Genomic DNA, 15,446 nt, shown 5'->3' on the forward strand with positions numbered 1-15,446 from the left:
GTCCCCACACAGTTCTAGTCCTGAGCAAACAGGGGCCAATAAAGGAAAAGGTAGAGAAGTGTAGAGTTGTCCCCAAAACTGGCAGAAGCTTCTATGGTGTTTCTCTGATCCTGTGAAGCTAAGGAACCCTAGTAGCACAGTGATAACCCTGAGGAACATACCAGGCTTTAGTTGATTTGCCTATAGTGTAGTATCTCAGATACCACAGCATGGTAACTATTAGTACATCTTGACCAATGTGCTGGAGGCAACTCAGTGTATGGTAACAGAATTTCAATCCTCTGTTTCAGCATAGCAACGCATTTAAGTGGTCTTAGTGGAATATAGATGTATCTTATAAGAGCATTATTAAATTCAAATCTGCTCACATATAGCAACAGCCATGATAAGCAGCTTTGATAATCTAAGTGTCAATGAAGCTTGGCCAGGAGCGTCACAAGCAGCTTAGAAAAATCTAAGCCAATGACCTTTAGTCTCTCAACTTGTTGATAAGGGAAAATATTCAGGGACACCCCCCCCACACACTTCCCTCTGATTAACGGAGGTCTTTGACAGGACCAGTCCTGCCAATCCAATAACAGCAATACTCAGCTTAATGGTAAAATTTATGTGCTTCAGACACTGAAAAACATAAGCCTTTTGTTTATGATGGAGAAGTGTGGATAATTAGGTATCATTCAAAATTTTCTTGGATGTACAATGAATCTGAATCATGATAGCTGAGGTTCACATTTAGCTATTCATTTCCTGAACTTGAAGGTTTTCATAAATTTGCTTACGTTTCTGAGGCCCAGGATGGGTCTCAGACTGTCTCTCTTTTGGGCACTAGGAAATATTTGGAGTAAAATGCCTACCCTTGGTGCACTAGAGGAACCCCTTCTATAGATCCGTTTGTGGAATGGAGCTTATTTCCTCCCATGGAAGTGTCTCATGAGAGGGAGATGGAAGTGAGAAGGCTTGGTATAAAATGTGATTGAGTAACTGCCTCTGATGGAATCTAGTACTCAGCAATATAAAGTGAACTTGCACCAGGCATCACAGAAGGTCAAGAGATGTGGTCCAAATTGCAGAGATAGAAGTGTGCGGCTCTCAACTGTCTTGCCCACAATGTTGCATAGCCACCAGCAGCAGGACAATATGCAGTCTGTATCATGGACTTTTTGCAGGAGCAATCCTGGAAAAGGTAGAAGATTGATATCTTCTCTGGGATTGAGTGCTCTGCTACTGCTGAACAGAAGGAGATTACCTGTGGAACTGAAACAACATATAAGGAATTTTCTTTTCTGAAGCGATGAGGCCTGGAAAAGCCCTAGAGACTGGGCTTTAATGCGCTTGGTTTTAATTTCTGCAGAATCTTATCCATTTTATCACTAAAATGAGCTGAAGCCTCAAAGTGGAGTTCTTCTATCAGTTTTGGGGACTCTGCAGCAAGGCCTGATGACCTAACCCATTAATATCTCCTTAGAGCAATGCCAGTGGCCATAGCTCTGGTAATAGAGTCAGAAGTGTCATAAATTGCCCTCAGCAAGTCCTGGGTATGTTTATTTTCAGTGACCAAACTTTGCTGCTTCCCTTGGTTCATCCAATAAGGAGTACTGAATAGGGTTAATGGAGTCCCATAACACATAGTTATATCTGAACACAAGAGTTGGCAGTTTGCCACTTGGCAACCCAGACATGGAAAAGTAAACTTTTCTTCCAATGGCATCCAGTCTACATCCTTCTCTCTGTAAAGGGAGCAGTCACGGATGCTCTGTTACTTTTAGATAATTCCTGGGCTGTAGAGATCAGCATGGAATCAGCCAATTGATGTTGTAACAATAATTGGACCTCTGAAGGTATAGGATACATACAATCAGCCCTTTTTGATACTAGTGGTGAGGACATAGAAAAGAGCCAAATGTCTTCTGCTGGCTTGAATAGTCCTGGGAGATTAGGAAAAGTGACTTTGTCTTTTGTCTGCAATTCCATGATGTCAAAAAGGGTATCAGATAGTGCAGACCCCTCAGTCTGTAACTAAAGGGTATTAGTAATTCTCTCTGTTAGCTCCTGAAATTGCTTTTGTTCATCATGAGGAGAGACAAAGTCCCAGTTTGATCCTCAGGGGACATACCATTGGTATAATACTTGATGGCTGACTGCTCCACTTCCTCTGAAGAAGTCTCCTCACAGTCATCATACAGATGCCACTCTTTTTGGGGAGGCAATGTTGCCAGCGCCAACAGCGCTGGTTTTATCTGCGCTGATTGAACCATGGGTATCCTTGAAGGTGGTGGGGCCTGAGATAAGGTCCATACCAGGAAAGCTCTCAGTGCCAAAGAAGGTTCCTCTAGTGCTGGAAGAGGATCGGAGTTGATGTTCTTGATGGTGCTGAACTTGATGCCGTAGTGGTTTCAGTAGCATAGAGTAAAGACTTAAACCCCTGAAAGGTCAAGAAAACTGTGCACTGGGACACTACAAGAACTTCTCATTGACTTAGGAGCCTAAGTCTCATTTTTAAAAGTGACTTAAACCATATTGTAGTCTAAGTCAGTTAAGCATTACAATGCTAAATGGAAAAATGCCTAGTAAATACCTTTAAAAATCTGGGCCTACCTAATAATAAAATAGGCTAACTAGTTCACAGAAAAGAGAGAATTCTGTTTAGCGGTCTGTGTCAGTGGTAAAGGAACTCAGGTGGTCATCCTAGCATGTGCGTGCTCCTGTAAGATCCCTCTCTCAGCAGACACGTCTTTGTTATACAATTCTGCAGTGTGATGATAGACGTGCTAGACCCCGAAAGTGGGACAGCACAGAGGCTGTTGAAAAAAATGTTTAAGTGAAATCTGCACCACCTGGATACTTTATTTTCTTCTAGTGATGGACATGATCATGTATGTGAACTGTACCATCAATCAAACTTTCAGCCAAATTCTGCAGACCTTACTCAGGCAAAACTCCCATCAGTGGGAGTTTGGACTGAGAAAGGATTTCAGGATTTGGCCTTTAGGTTGTAAGATCACTGGTCAATGACCAAGTCTTTATATTTTGTACAGCACTGAGCAAAATGATAATGCTTATCATATAATCTAATCATAACACTTGAACTGAAATAATGCATCTTTTTAATGTTCCATAGTTATACTACATTATGTAGCTTAAAAGAATACCTACCCACATAGAGATTGCGCTCAGAAAACAGGCAATGCTTCCCATCCCGAACAAAAAATGCATTGACTACTATGTCCAATAAAGGTTTATATTCAATACATCCAGCTAGAGTCTCCAACACAAATGCTCCATCTGTCACATTAAGGGTCTAGAAGGATACCCAACAAACAAAAACAAACAAACAAACAAAAACAGTAGTGATGAATGAATTCAGGGAACAAACTGTTACATCAAACAGCACTGACTGAGGTGGAGGAGGCATAATTATTTTAAAGATGCATACAACTAAGAAGTTAATGGCCTTTGTAAAGCAAAATTAAAAGAAAAAAATCTTTGACTTTCAGTTAATCTTCTGACATGCATTTATCAAAAAACCTCAAATGATGTGTGAAAGTCAACAATTAATGCAAAGAAAATGTAAATGTAATGTAATGTATCATCCTTGAGCTGTGATCAATGATTAACTCACCCAATAGAATGGGGAACCTCCAATGAGATTTTGCTCTTGCAGGGGGAAATTCATGCTACCTACATGATGCCAAGTAATGTGGCTGTATGCAGGTAAAGTGTGTGTAGTTTGGGGAGGTGAAATCAAGCCCAGAATCAGGGCAGGGGCCCTGGGAAGTACCCCTCTGAGGTTGCTACTTCAACCTATAGGATGGAGAAAGTGGCCACAGGCCATCCATACCATTCATTCTGCATGTGCAAGTCCCAGGATCCTTGTTAATGCAGATTCTGTGCATATTACCTCATTGGTCTCCATTGTCACTGTGATGTGACGCTCCATATTCTTTATAGAAATACGCTTATGATATGAATATGGCATAACTAAGATATATTTTATGCAAGATGGCTCATGTAAGATATCATTGGAAAGATTATGATTTACTGAATGTGATTATCCAATTTGTATGCATGTATCATTTCCGTATCTGGAGTTAGGAATATTGACTATGTTACAATTACAACTGTGGTTATGCTTGGAGAAACCCACCAGATAGTAAGCAATCAGCCTTAATGGACGATTAGGAAAAAGACAACAAGCCTTCGAAGATGTGGATCCCCCCCATCTTCCAGGAGTTCCTTCCTGTGGACATTGCAAATAAACCTGGTTTCATGGTTGTTTTGACACTGCAAGGTCATGTGATATGTCACCTGGTAAAAAGTACTACCTTGGACACTGCTGGTACTTTTCCTCTGGAAACAAAGGTTTCCCGCCTTATGTAAATTCTATTTAAGGCTGGGGAGTAAGGCAAACTGGACTCTATTGCCTTCCTGCCCAAGAAGAAAGACAGCTGAAAGTACCTGAAGAGACAAAGGAACTGAGCTGAGGGAAAGGCAATGGCTGAGTCTAGTTTATAAAGAGAAATAACTGGAACTCTAAGCTACAGAAACTCTGCAACTTGCCTGAAACAATAGTTAGGGTGAGAAATTACATTTTGTAATCTGTTTCTTGAGTGTATTAAGCCTAGCTTGCGTGTTTTGTTTTATTTGTTCAGTAATCTGCTTTGTTCTGTTTGCTATCCCTTATCACTTAAAATACATCTTTTACAGTTAATAAACTTGGTTTTAGTTTATTTCAAAACCCAGTTTGTGCAATTCATGGGGGGGGGGAGGGCAAAAAGCTGTGCATATCTCACTCCACATTGCGGGAGAGGGTACATTTTTATGAGCTTGCGCTGTACAGATCTTTCTATACAGCACAAGACAATATTATTTTAGGTTTACTCCCCAAAGGGGGTCTGCACTTGAGTGTTGGGAAATTTCCTAGCTGAATCTTCCCATAGAGAGCTGCTTGCAGACTCTGGGTGATTCCACAGCTGGTGTGTCCCTACCTGTGTGTGTGTGCTGCCAGAGGCCGGAGAGCCTGATTCAGCAAAACAGGGAGAGGGAGCCCAGGCTAGTGGAGCAGGCAGGCTCAGTGAAACCCCAGTACATCAGGTGGCATCCCAGATGGGGGGTCCAACCCGTCACAGTCACCTGCCTGGAAACCCTTTGTGCAATATACAGAAGGTTCAGAGGCCCCCTTGCATGGACACTCTACCTGTGTCCTCCACTCACAACCCCACTGCAAGGTTTAAGTGGCATGGAGGGATCTGTGGTGGTGAATTGCATAGATGAATCTCATGCTGAACAACCTTTCAAATGCATTTTATTATATTGAAAATATTTCCATTCTAAACCACCTTTAGAATATTGTAATAGTCTGATGCCCAGTACAATTTTCTATTAAACAAATTACAAGGAGGGCAACTGATTTGGGGAAGAGGGCCAGGGAAATAATGCTTCCTTGATTTAGAGATGCTAGCAAGAAGCAAACAAAGCTAAATGCATCTTCTGAAAAGATATAGTCCAGATTTTGATTTCTCCTTCTCAGTGGTAGTGGTCCTTGTTTATGGAGAAAATTGGTCATTTTTAAGTGTCAATATGACTCTGTTGGTACAAAATAATGTGTGCAAGTCCAATTATTATTAGGACATGGGCTCATACCCAAAGCTGGGACTGCAAATCATTAGGAGCTATTGGAACTGTGGTGGCAGACTGCCTTTCAATGAGATGTTAAATCAAGGCTTCTGCTGCCTGTTTTTCAAAGATGTGTTTGTAGAAGTTAAAGATCTCATGGTACCTTTTAAAAAGAGAAAGGGATAATCTTATTGAGAGAGGGCCAATGTGCTCTCTCTCTCTCTCTCTCAATAAGCATGTTCTAATGTCTAAGGCTCTATGAGCTATTCTGCAAAATGGCTTTTCTGTCAGTTCTTCACTTGTAAGCAGCATTGTCAATGCCTGCCCTGAGGGGTGGGAACAGGGGAATTGCTATGCTGCATTAGACTAGTGGTCCACCTCATCCAGTACTCTGTCTCTGACAGCAGAGTGAAGGTGTGACTCCTATTCTTCTGCAGTGACTACCATTCAGTTTAAGAGTGGCATTACTGGGCTTTGGAAAAGAGCCATACCAAACACCTCCTGAAATATAATTATGCTCATCACAACACAGGGCCTTGAAAGTGAGGACAAATAAATGGTAGGGCTTTAAAGTATAGTTCTAATCTGAAAAGTCAGTTTATAAAAATGGAGTTGTGAAGTTCCAGGTTTATTTTCTTTTACTGTCTTTCAGATTAAATATATTCAGTGAACACATAAAAAATGGGTTTTTTTACCTACCATCCCTGCAAACTCAGCCTAGGTTCTGAGAGTGAAGCTGGGTACTTTTCTTCTTGTGGATCATCACTAATAAAAATTCTGCAGGCCAATTTATAAAGTCAGTTATACTCCTGCAGTCTCATTACCCTCACTGAGGTTGCACAAGTGCAACTGATTAGCTCTGGGGTTGGAATTTAGCAAATAGTCTGTCAGGGGTACACAAGTAGAAATAGAGTCCTGCTCAGTTCTTCTCAGCTTTATTGACTTTGCAGGGCTAATAGGAGTTAAAAAAATAGTAAAAATTTATTTTTGTCAATGAAGTCAGCAAATATGATTCTAAATACACATTGGAAAAATATCTGTTGGGTAAGAAGGTGCATAGTAGAACCACACTTGAAATTTGCTGCATGACCATAGGGATCATGTAACTTTAAAAAGTCCTGCCAGCAGCTAAGGGCTGGAGTCAGCATAAGTGGGACCTCAGCTGCACCCTTAATCAAGGCTCTGCACAAAGAGTAGCTAAAAGAGGAGAGAAGGGCAGAGGACACACTTGGGAAAGAAGGAGCCAACATGGGAAAGATGGCAATGAGGGGGCATACAAAAGTCAGGGGAGAAAAGACTAGAGAAGTGGAAGGAAAATAAAAAAATGAAAATATGAGGAAATTAATATTAGTATTGTGGGTTCCATCCTGCAAGGTGCTGAGACCTCCTGTAAAGTACTTAGCACCCTCAACTTCTACTGCAAGTTTCGTTCAGCTACTGGTCTTTAACTTAATCGTTTAATAGGATTGATAGGAAAAACTCAGAAATCTAACCTCCTCACTGAAGATCTGTAAAGCCGTTTAGCCCCAGATCATACTCCATCATTTGAAAGAGTGTATTTGAAGGGAATTCTCCCTAAGAGGCAAAAATGAAATTAACACCCTCAGGAGAAAAAATAAGAGGACATCAGTAAGGCTCCAATAATAAGCACTCTCCAGTCTCCCCCAATCCTCATGAGCAAAAAATACTGGAATCTCCATTTGTCTAAAATCATGGCATTCAATTTATTAGTGCATGAAACGCTCTGAGATGCCCCGAGTACAAAAGGTATAATTTTACTCTATTTACTTTTGAAGGAGGAAGAGCAGTAGGAAGAATGATGAAACAGGAAGAGATCCACAAACAGCATAAGACAGAAGTGCCTACAGTGTTACTTAGAGGCCATATAAAATCTGGCACATACAGAACACTAGGGAATGATCAAATGCTGTGCTCTGACCAGGAGTTATTCTATAGTGTACATGTTCAATCACCTGCCTCCATTTACTGTACTTCTTCTGTTGCCCTGAATTAACAGGGGCAGAGACAGAAGATAGTCCCAGTACAGAAATTGCCTTCTATGACGAGATAACTGGCTCTGTGGATGAGGGGAAAGCAGTGGACGTGTTATTCCTTGACTTTAGCAAAGCTTTTGATACGGTCTCCCACAGTATTCTTGCCGGCAAGTTAAAGAATATGGACTGGATGAATGGACTATAAGGTGGATAGAAATCTGGCTAGATTGTCGGGCTCAATGGGTAGTGATCAATGGCTTCATGTCTAGTTGGCAGCTGGTATCGAGCAGAGTGCCCCAAGGGTCAGTCCTGGAGCCGGTTTTGTTCAGTATCTTCATTAATGATCTGGAGGATGGTGTGGACTGCACCCTCAGCAAGTTTGAAGATGACACTAAACTGGGAGGAGTGGTAGATACGCTGGAGGGCCTGGATAGGATACAGAGGGACCTAGATAAATTAGAGGATTGGGGCAAAAGAAATTTGATGAGGTTCAACAAGGACAAGTGCAGAGTCCTGCACTTAGGAGGGAAGAATCTCATGCATTGCTACAGACTAGGGACCGAATGGCTAGGCAGCAGTTCTGCAGAAAAGGACCTAAGGGTTACAGTGGACGAGAAGCTGGATATGAGTCGACAGTATGCCCGTGTTGCCAAGAAGGCTAACAGCACTTGGGGCTGTATAAGTAGGGGCATTGCCAGCAGATCGAGGGACATGATCATTCCCCTCTATTCAACATTGGTGAGGCCTCATCTGGAGTACTGTGCCCAATTTTGGGCCCCACACTACAAGGATGTGGAAAAATTGGAAAGAGTCCAGTGGAGGGCAACAAAAATGATTAGGTGGCTGGAGCACATGACTTATGAGGAGAGGCTGAGGGAACTGGGATTGTTTAGTCTGCAGAAGAGAAGAATAAGGGGGGATTTGATAGCTGCTTTCAACTACCTGAAAGGGGGTTCCAAAGAGGATGGATCTAGACTGTTCTCAGTGGTAGCAGATGACAGAACAAGGAGTAGTGGTCTCAAGTTGCAGTGGGAGAGGTTTAGGTTGGATATTAGGAAAAACTTTTTCACTAGGAGGGTGGTGAAGCACTGGAATGGGTTATCTAGGGAGGTGGTGGAGTCTCCTTCCTTAGAGGTTTTTAAGGTCAGACTTGACAAAGCCCTGGCTGGGATGATTTAGTTGGGGATTGGTCCTGCTTTGAGCAGGGGGTTGGACTAGATGACCTCCTGAGGTCCCTTCCAACCCTGATATTCTATGATTCTACAGAAAGAGAAATGATGCACCTATTTGCATCATAACAATGGGCAAAAAAGCAAAAAATCAGTACATGGCTTGAGGCTAAGCAATGTGTTGACAAGAGGAGCAGTTTGGGGTCAACTGTGCCTCAGAACTTTAATGTCTAAAGACTATATGGACCACATACCAAAAATGTCCTCTCTCCTGGACAGAAAATCTACCAAGTTGGTTTTTAATTTAATAGGGTACTTACTATGTGTTTGACGTCTGGATAAAGCCAAGAGTCAGAACTGGGTTACCTGAAATGAGGCAAGGCCGGGTCCAAGACAAAAGCAGGGCTGGGAACAACCAGGCAGAGGAGCTATTGTAGCCATAGGCAAATGCTTGAAACAGACACTAAACTGTTGCTGGGCTGAATAGCAGGTCTGAGTACTCTTCCAGCCAATCAGGCAGCCTACTACAGGCCAGCTGCAGGCATTAGGTCACCCGGAGACTGGCTCTGCTGCAGCTTTTACTTCCAGACTGCTTCTGCTGGAGGATTTGATTCCTGTGTCTATCTGAGATTGGAGCTCTGATTAGAGCTAGTTGGCTGAGGGTCCCTCTAGATAAGGCAAAGGTTAGAAGTTGTTTGCCTGGGGAAATTTCCGTAGAAACTGTAATTGATTATATCTAGTTTCTCAATTGCAATCAATTTTGTTACTGAAGCTGGCAACTTAGGTCCTACTGGATTCTCAATTGCCTTTGAATATCCAGACAGCAGAAGTAACCAAAAGATTTCCCTTCCCCTTTGATTAGCAGGAGGCTAACTATTCCTTTTGGATATGGATCGACCACATACATCCACAGCTTTGCCTCTTCCAGATTACATGTTTGACAACGATGTGCTTTACTTGAGACTACACTTTAAGACCACTTGGAACCTTCAGCAAGTGCATAATATGGTTTCCTATTTAATTACAAGTGTTTCATTCAAGGAGCTTTTTACCCCTGAGCTCCACAGATTGCACTGGCTTCTAAATTGTTTATGGGTACAATTTAGGCTGTTGGTTTTGAGATATAAAGCTCATTATGGTTTGGGTCCTCTGTATATTAGATGCCACCTCTCTCTTCTGATTGCAACTGGGCAGTTGAGATTAGTTAGTACATGGAAGCTGTCTATCCCCAGGTCTGTATTGCTGAGCCTGGGGGGAAGGTATTCTCAGTGGAGGGCACTGGAACTCACCTCACCCCTTTGTTCTGACAGAGCCTGTGTCTGTTGACCTTCTCCAGGACAGGTCACCCATTCATTTAGTCATTGTTCATACTCAGTTACTTTTTTTTCATACCTCAGTTTGTGAGGTGTGGAATGACTGTGGCAGCCCTTGTGGCAGAGCAGTCAATGTACGGTAGATTGCCTATTGGATGTTCTGAGATTTGTGTTTGGTAATCTAGCGATTACTACACTGTGCATTGGCTACATTGAGAATAAATGAAATATTGTTACATACATTCAGGATGTCATTATCATCAGAAACATTTGAAAGTCTCTCCATTTTGGCCTTGAATTTTGAAAGTTCAGTATTGGCTAATTCTCAAGTGTTTAATACCTTGCAAGTGACCAGTTCCTAAAGGCATGGAGAGTTCTGTGCTGGGAAGAAGATGAAGCAGGTTGACTCTTGCTTGAAATATGTACTCACTGGCATTGCCTCCTTCTGTGTAGGAATCCCTCACCTCTCCTAGCCTGCCTTCCTAATGCGCCCATTACCACTATTGATTCCTGACTTTTTGCTCTACTAGGAACCAGCAGAGGAGAACTGGGATCGAGCAGGCTGGGGCAGGGGGGAATGAGCACAATACTTTCAACATAGGAGAGTAGGAGAAGTAGTGTTACGTAAGATAGACAGGTAATGGGGTGGAGCTTTGCCAATGAGGGGGGAAGGAGATGGAAAGGGCTAGCAACGTGTCTTCTTCAAGAGATTAATAAGGGGGAAAAGGATGGGAAAGAGGAGGAAAAGAGGGTTTATCTTTGGGTGGAGAGAGAGGAAGAGAAGGGCCAACTTTTATCCCCTGGCTGGAAATCCTTATTCTAAGTTTAAACTAACATTCAAGAGGGGAGATAATATTTTACATACAGATAAAGCTGTTTTTACCTCCTGAGATTTGAATAGTAGTTTACACTGAACTCAGCTACTTCTAGTCAGAATACACTCACTTTACATGTGATCTGATTAGTTTATATTACTTCAGGCTTTAATGTTACTCCTCTCTAAGGGCCTAATCAAAAGTCCATTGAAGTTATAGGAAAGATTTACACTACTGTATTTATTATTAAATCAATGTTAATGATGTGCTCTGCACTATACAAGCATCATTGAAGATGGGTTTTATTCAGGGAGCTCACAATCTACATGTAAAAATCGGTCACAAATGATACACAGACATGTATAATTAAGGTTTTGTAACACCTATCACAGGAATCATACATCAAGTGATTTTCATGTTTAAAAATAAATCTGTGATTTTTGACATTTTTGGATTTTGCTCAGAGTGAGTGGGTGGCTCTGACATACATAACTGAACCAGAATAATGGAGAACCTTGAACCCTCTTGCCAAATTAAAGCATGTACTGCAGGAGAGGCCAATAGACAGGCTGAACTCAATAGCAACACTGTGGGGACAAAGGACTAGACCAGTGAACTTCCAATGAGAGCAGTGAGCTTTTTAATTATGCTGGATTTACAAAAGTCAAAACTATGGGTCTGATCCTGCAACCCTAATTTAGGCAAGTAATTCTATTATTGTAAAGGGGCTATTGACATGGGTATCTGCATGAGGGTTTGCCAGATTGAGTGCTATATTAAAATGTCATCTGTTACTACAGCAAAAGCTAATGGTTCTAATAGTTTCAACAGGAAAATTAGGATTATTTTGGGTCCACAACAGTACCTGTGCCACTTCACATTGTTATTATGTTTTCATGACGTTAGCCCTATTCATAATGACCAGAATATAACTTTTCCTAAAAACACTCTGGATAAGACAGAGCTATTTTTGACAGATTGTCTTTGCTAGACTTCATGGAATAAGTGTTTGAATGAAGAGAGGGAGGTTAGTTAGGACACATGGGCAAAATGTGGAATGAAGAAGCCATAAAGAAGGATATCAAAGGATTGTTTAGGAAGGCGTATTAGAAGGAGTATTAGTATTGACAGGAGAATAGTACAAAATGTCAGCAGGGATGTGGCCTTGAAGGTGAGTACCAGATATTAAACTGCTTTATACTTATTATCTAAAAGAATCAAGATGAATTTTCAGAAAATTCAGTTTGAAGTGTTAACTGGGCTAATCAGACTGAATGCACTTTGATGTCAAAAAGGTCACACCACATAAACACAAGCCTTTGCTTGCAGTTAGCATCTGGTTTTATGAACTTTGATGCCCACAGTCTGAGTGTCCAAGATCAAAGTTTAAAAAAATTAACAGCTTGTCTGCTGTGACTACAAACTGTATATTGTACTATTTAACCTATGTTCTCACTGAAAATATTCCTGCCAATTTAATTAAGTTAATTTAAAATATAATAAATCTTTAGGTTGCAACTAATTTAATTATAACAAATCAAAATGTAGCTTTCTTCTTAAGAGTCGATTAAGTCTGATAATTCAAAGGGACGTGTGATGGGATATCTATCCCACGCAGATGGTGAAAGGGTTAATGTGGCCTGGAGAGGCTAGTTAATCCATCTGGTTGCACCTGGTGGGTGGGCCAGGCTTAATAAAAAATGAAGCCCAGGTGGAAAGGAGATGGGTGGTTTGTATAAAGAGAGGAAGACTAGAGTAAAAGGGAGGCTGTAAGGGACAAACTCTGCCAGTTCCCTCTCAGTAGTAAAGAGTAGAACCTGGAGAGACCCAGAAAAGCTACTGGGGTGGAGCAACTTCTGGTGATGAGCCCTGACAAAATGGTAGGACCTGGATCTCCAGAGAAGAAACTCAGAAGGACGTTTAACTTAAGAGGGGCTTCAGGAGTGATTTTACACCCTTAGAGAGGCCCTGATGGAAGAGGGCAGCAGAGGTGAAGGAGACTCCTGCAGTGGGGCTAAGAGATTTGCCCATTGACAGGCAGATGGCCTTGAGAGGAAGACAGATGTGGAGGATCCAGAATAAAGCCTAGAATCCAGGGAGGTAACTCTTGCGGTAACTCTTCCTCCTCTTTAGAGGAATGGAGAGCTAGGAAGGACCCAGGATGGATTAAAGTTTAAGCCTGAGGGAGGGGGCAGAAGTTGCTTTCATTGTGTTTTGGTTTTCAGTTGGGTTAAAAGATTCCAGGTAGAATCCCTGGGGCCCTTCTCTGACAGAGGCATGGAAGGAAGAGGAGCCCTGGAGCGTGGAAGATGGTGTATTGATGACCAGTGTTGTGTGGGACACTGTTCGTTTAAGATGTTGGTACCCCACAAGGGGAGAGACTTTGAAGTGACCTGTTTGGAGGGTCAAACCATGAGACGAGGTGAACCACTGTGGGATTGCAGCAAGGAGAGAGCTGCTACACCACACCCTGCCAGGAGGAGGTGCTCTAGCAGTGAGTTCACCCTTCTACAGTACCAATGCATGGAAAAAATCCCTTTTAGAACATGACATACACAGCATAGGGATGTTAACTATTCAGCAAAAGAGATCTAGTGTGGTTAAGATGCGGAATCAATTATAGACTAATTTTGATCACTGATTTCTAAACATGTCAAACAATGTTTATCTGCTGCTATCCACAAATAGAAATCCTTAACCACATTTCATTTAGAAATATCATAACACAAGGAGTAGGAGTTTTCTCTTATTTATAAAAAAGTGTCCACAAGGCTGGCATATCTTCACTGCAATTGTGTCCCTTTGAATTTTACTCATATTCTTTTCTTGCCACTTTACTCTCCTTCATTTTTAACATGTATTTGTCTGACCGCCTCTTCTTTTCCTCCAATTCACTACACAATCCCTTCTTACCATCTAACTTGAAAATATAGTAGGCAAGAGGTCTCCCCAGGGCTGACCCTATGCTACTGGTGGATTGGTGAGTGGAGATACAACCTGGCTTGCTCAAAGGAGCTCCCTGACTCTCTCCCTGAAGACCAAACTCAACCTTCCCTTCAGAGCATATTCACAATCATCATCTCTGTGAGTAAGAATCCTGAATTAAAATCTAAAACCTTGGCCTGTCTTTCTGACATTTTGTGGATGCCTAATGGTCAGCTTAAGTTCAACATGGCTAAAATAATACTCGTAATCTTCCCTGACCAACCCCTCCCTGCTACCTACTCTCGTGATCACTGTGGTCACCACCACCACCCTGCCAGTCACTCAGGGCTGTATGGTGTCATCTTTGGCTCTCACTTCCCTCAGTTCCTCACATCCAACCTACGTCTAAACCTTGTTGATTTGTTTCTGAAAAACATCTCTAAGTTCACATAGCTAAAACTCTCATCCAGATTCTCATCCTATTGTGTCTTGATTACTGAAACATCCTCTTCTCTGGTCTGGATAAAAGTAGGGTTGCCAGCTTTCTAATTGTAGAAAACCAAACACCCTTGCCCACCCTTTCTCTGAGGCCCCACCCCATGCTCACTTCACCCTCTTCCTCCCCCATTGCTCGCTTTCCCCCACACTTGCTCATTTTCACCGGGCTGGGGCAGGAGGTTGGGGTGTGAGAGGGGATGAGGGCTCCAGCTGGGGGTGTGGGCTCTGGGGTGGGGCAAGGGATGAGGGGTTTGGAGTGCAGGAGGGGGCTCAGGGCTGGGGCAGGGAGTTAGGTGGGGATGTGGGCTCCGGGAGAGAGTTTGAGTGCGGGAGGGGATTCTATCCTGGGGTTGGGGCATAGAAGGGGGTTCGTGGTGTGGGTTCCAGATGGCACTGACCTCAGGCAGCTCCCAGGAAGCGGCCGGCATGTCCCTCCAGCTCCTAGGTGGCCAGCGGGCCTTGCATCAAACTACTTATCCTTACTTTCAAGACCCTTCATGACCTATCCCTACCCTACTTATCTCTTATTCACTATTGATGTGTTGACTCCCATGTCCATCTGGTCAATGATTCCAACTTCCATTCTCCATTGGTTACATTTGCTCATATCATCTTTGTGCTTTCTCCCATGCTGCCCCTTGTGATTGGGAGGAGGAGCTTTCTGCAAACATCCACAATGCTACTTCATTATTCTCCTTCACATCTCTCCTTCAAACTCTTATTTGCTGTCATGTGTACAAAAAACTTGACAATAGAATCATAGAATCATAGAATATCAGAGTTGGAAGGGACCTCAAGAGGTCATCTAGTCCAACCCCCTGCTCAAAGCAGGACCAATTCCCAGCTAAATCATCCCAGCCAGGGCTTTGTCAAGCCGGGCCTTAAAAACCTCCAAGGAAGGAGACTCCACCACCTCCCTAGGTAACACATTCCAGTGTTTCACCACCCTCCTAGTGAAATAGTTTTTCCTGATATCCAACCTGGACCTCCCCCACCGCAACTTGAGACCATTGCTCCTTGTTCTGTCATCTGCCACCACTGAGAACAGCCGAACTCCATCCTCTTTGGAACCCCCCTTCAGGTAGTTGAAGGCTGCTATCAAATCCCCCCTCATTCTTC

The 15,446-nt window shown here is 42.6% G+C and overlaps 1 protein-coding gene across 5 annotated transcripts in view; it reads right to left on the bottom strand.

Annotated features, from left to right (window-relative positions):
* CFAP99 (cilia and flagella associated protein 99) overlaps nt 1-15,446 on the bottom strand; it is a 101,460-nt gene that overhangs the window by 76,451 nt on the left and 9,563 nt on the right. For 3 of the 5 annotated variants that reach the window (XM_008175511.4, XM_008175510.4, XM_042845557.2), the window contains one exon: nt 3,154-3,298. The exons of 1 other annotated variant lie outside the window; for it this stretch is intronic. In XM_008175511.4, the coding sequence (XP_008173733.2) occupies nt 3,154-3,298 (145 nt within the window). Of the gene's footprint in view, nt 1-3,153; nt 3,299-6,312; nt 6,366-15,446 lie in introns of those variants that run through there. One more of the 5 variants, XM_065597118.1, reaches the window with a different exon arrangement.

The sequence above is a fragment of the Chrysemys picta genome, chromosome 5 (genome assembly GCF_011386835.1).
Source record: "Chrysemys picta bellii isolate R12L10 chromosome 5, ASM1138683v2, whole genome shotgun sequence".
NCBI lineage: Eukaryota > Metazoa > Chordata > Testudines > Emydidae > Chrysemys > Chrysemys picta.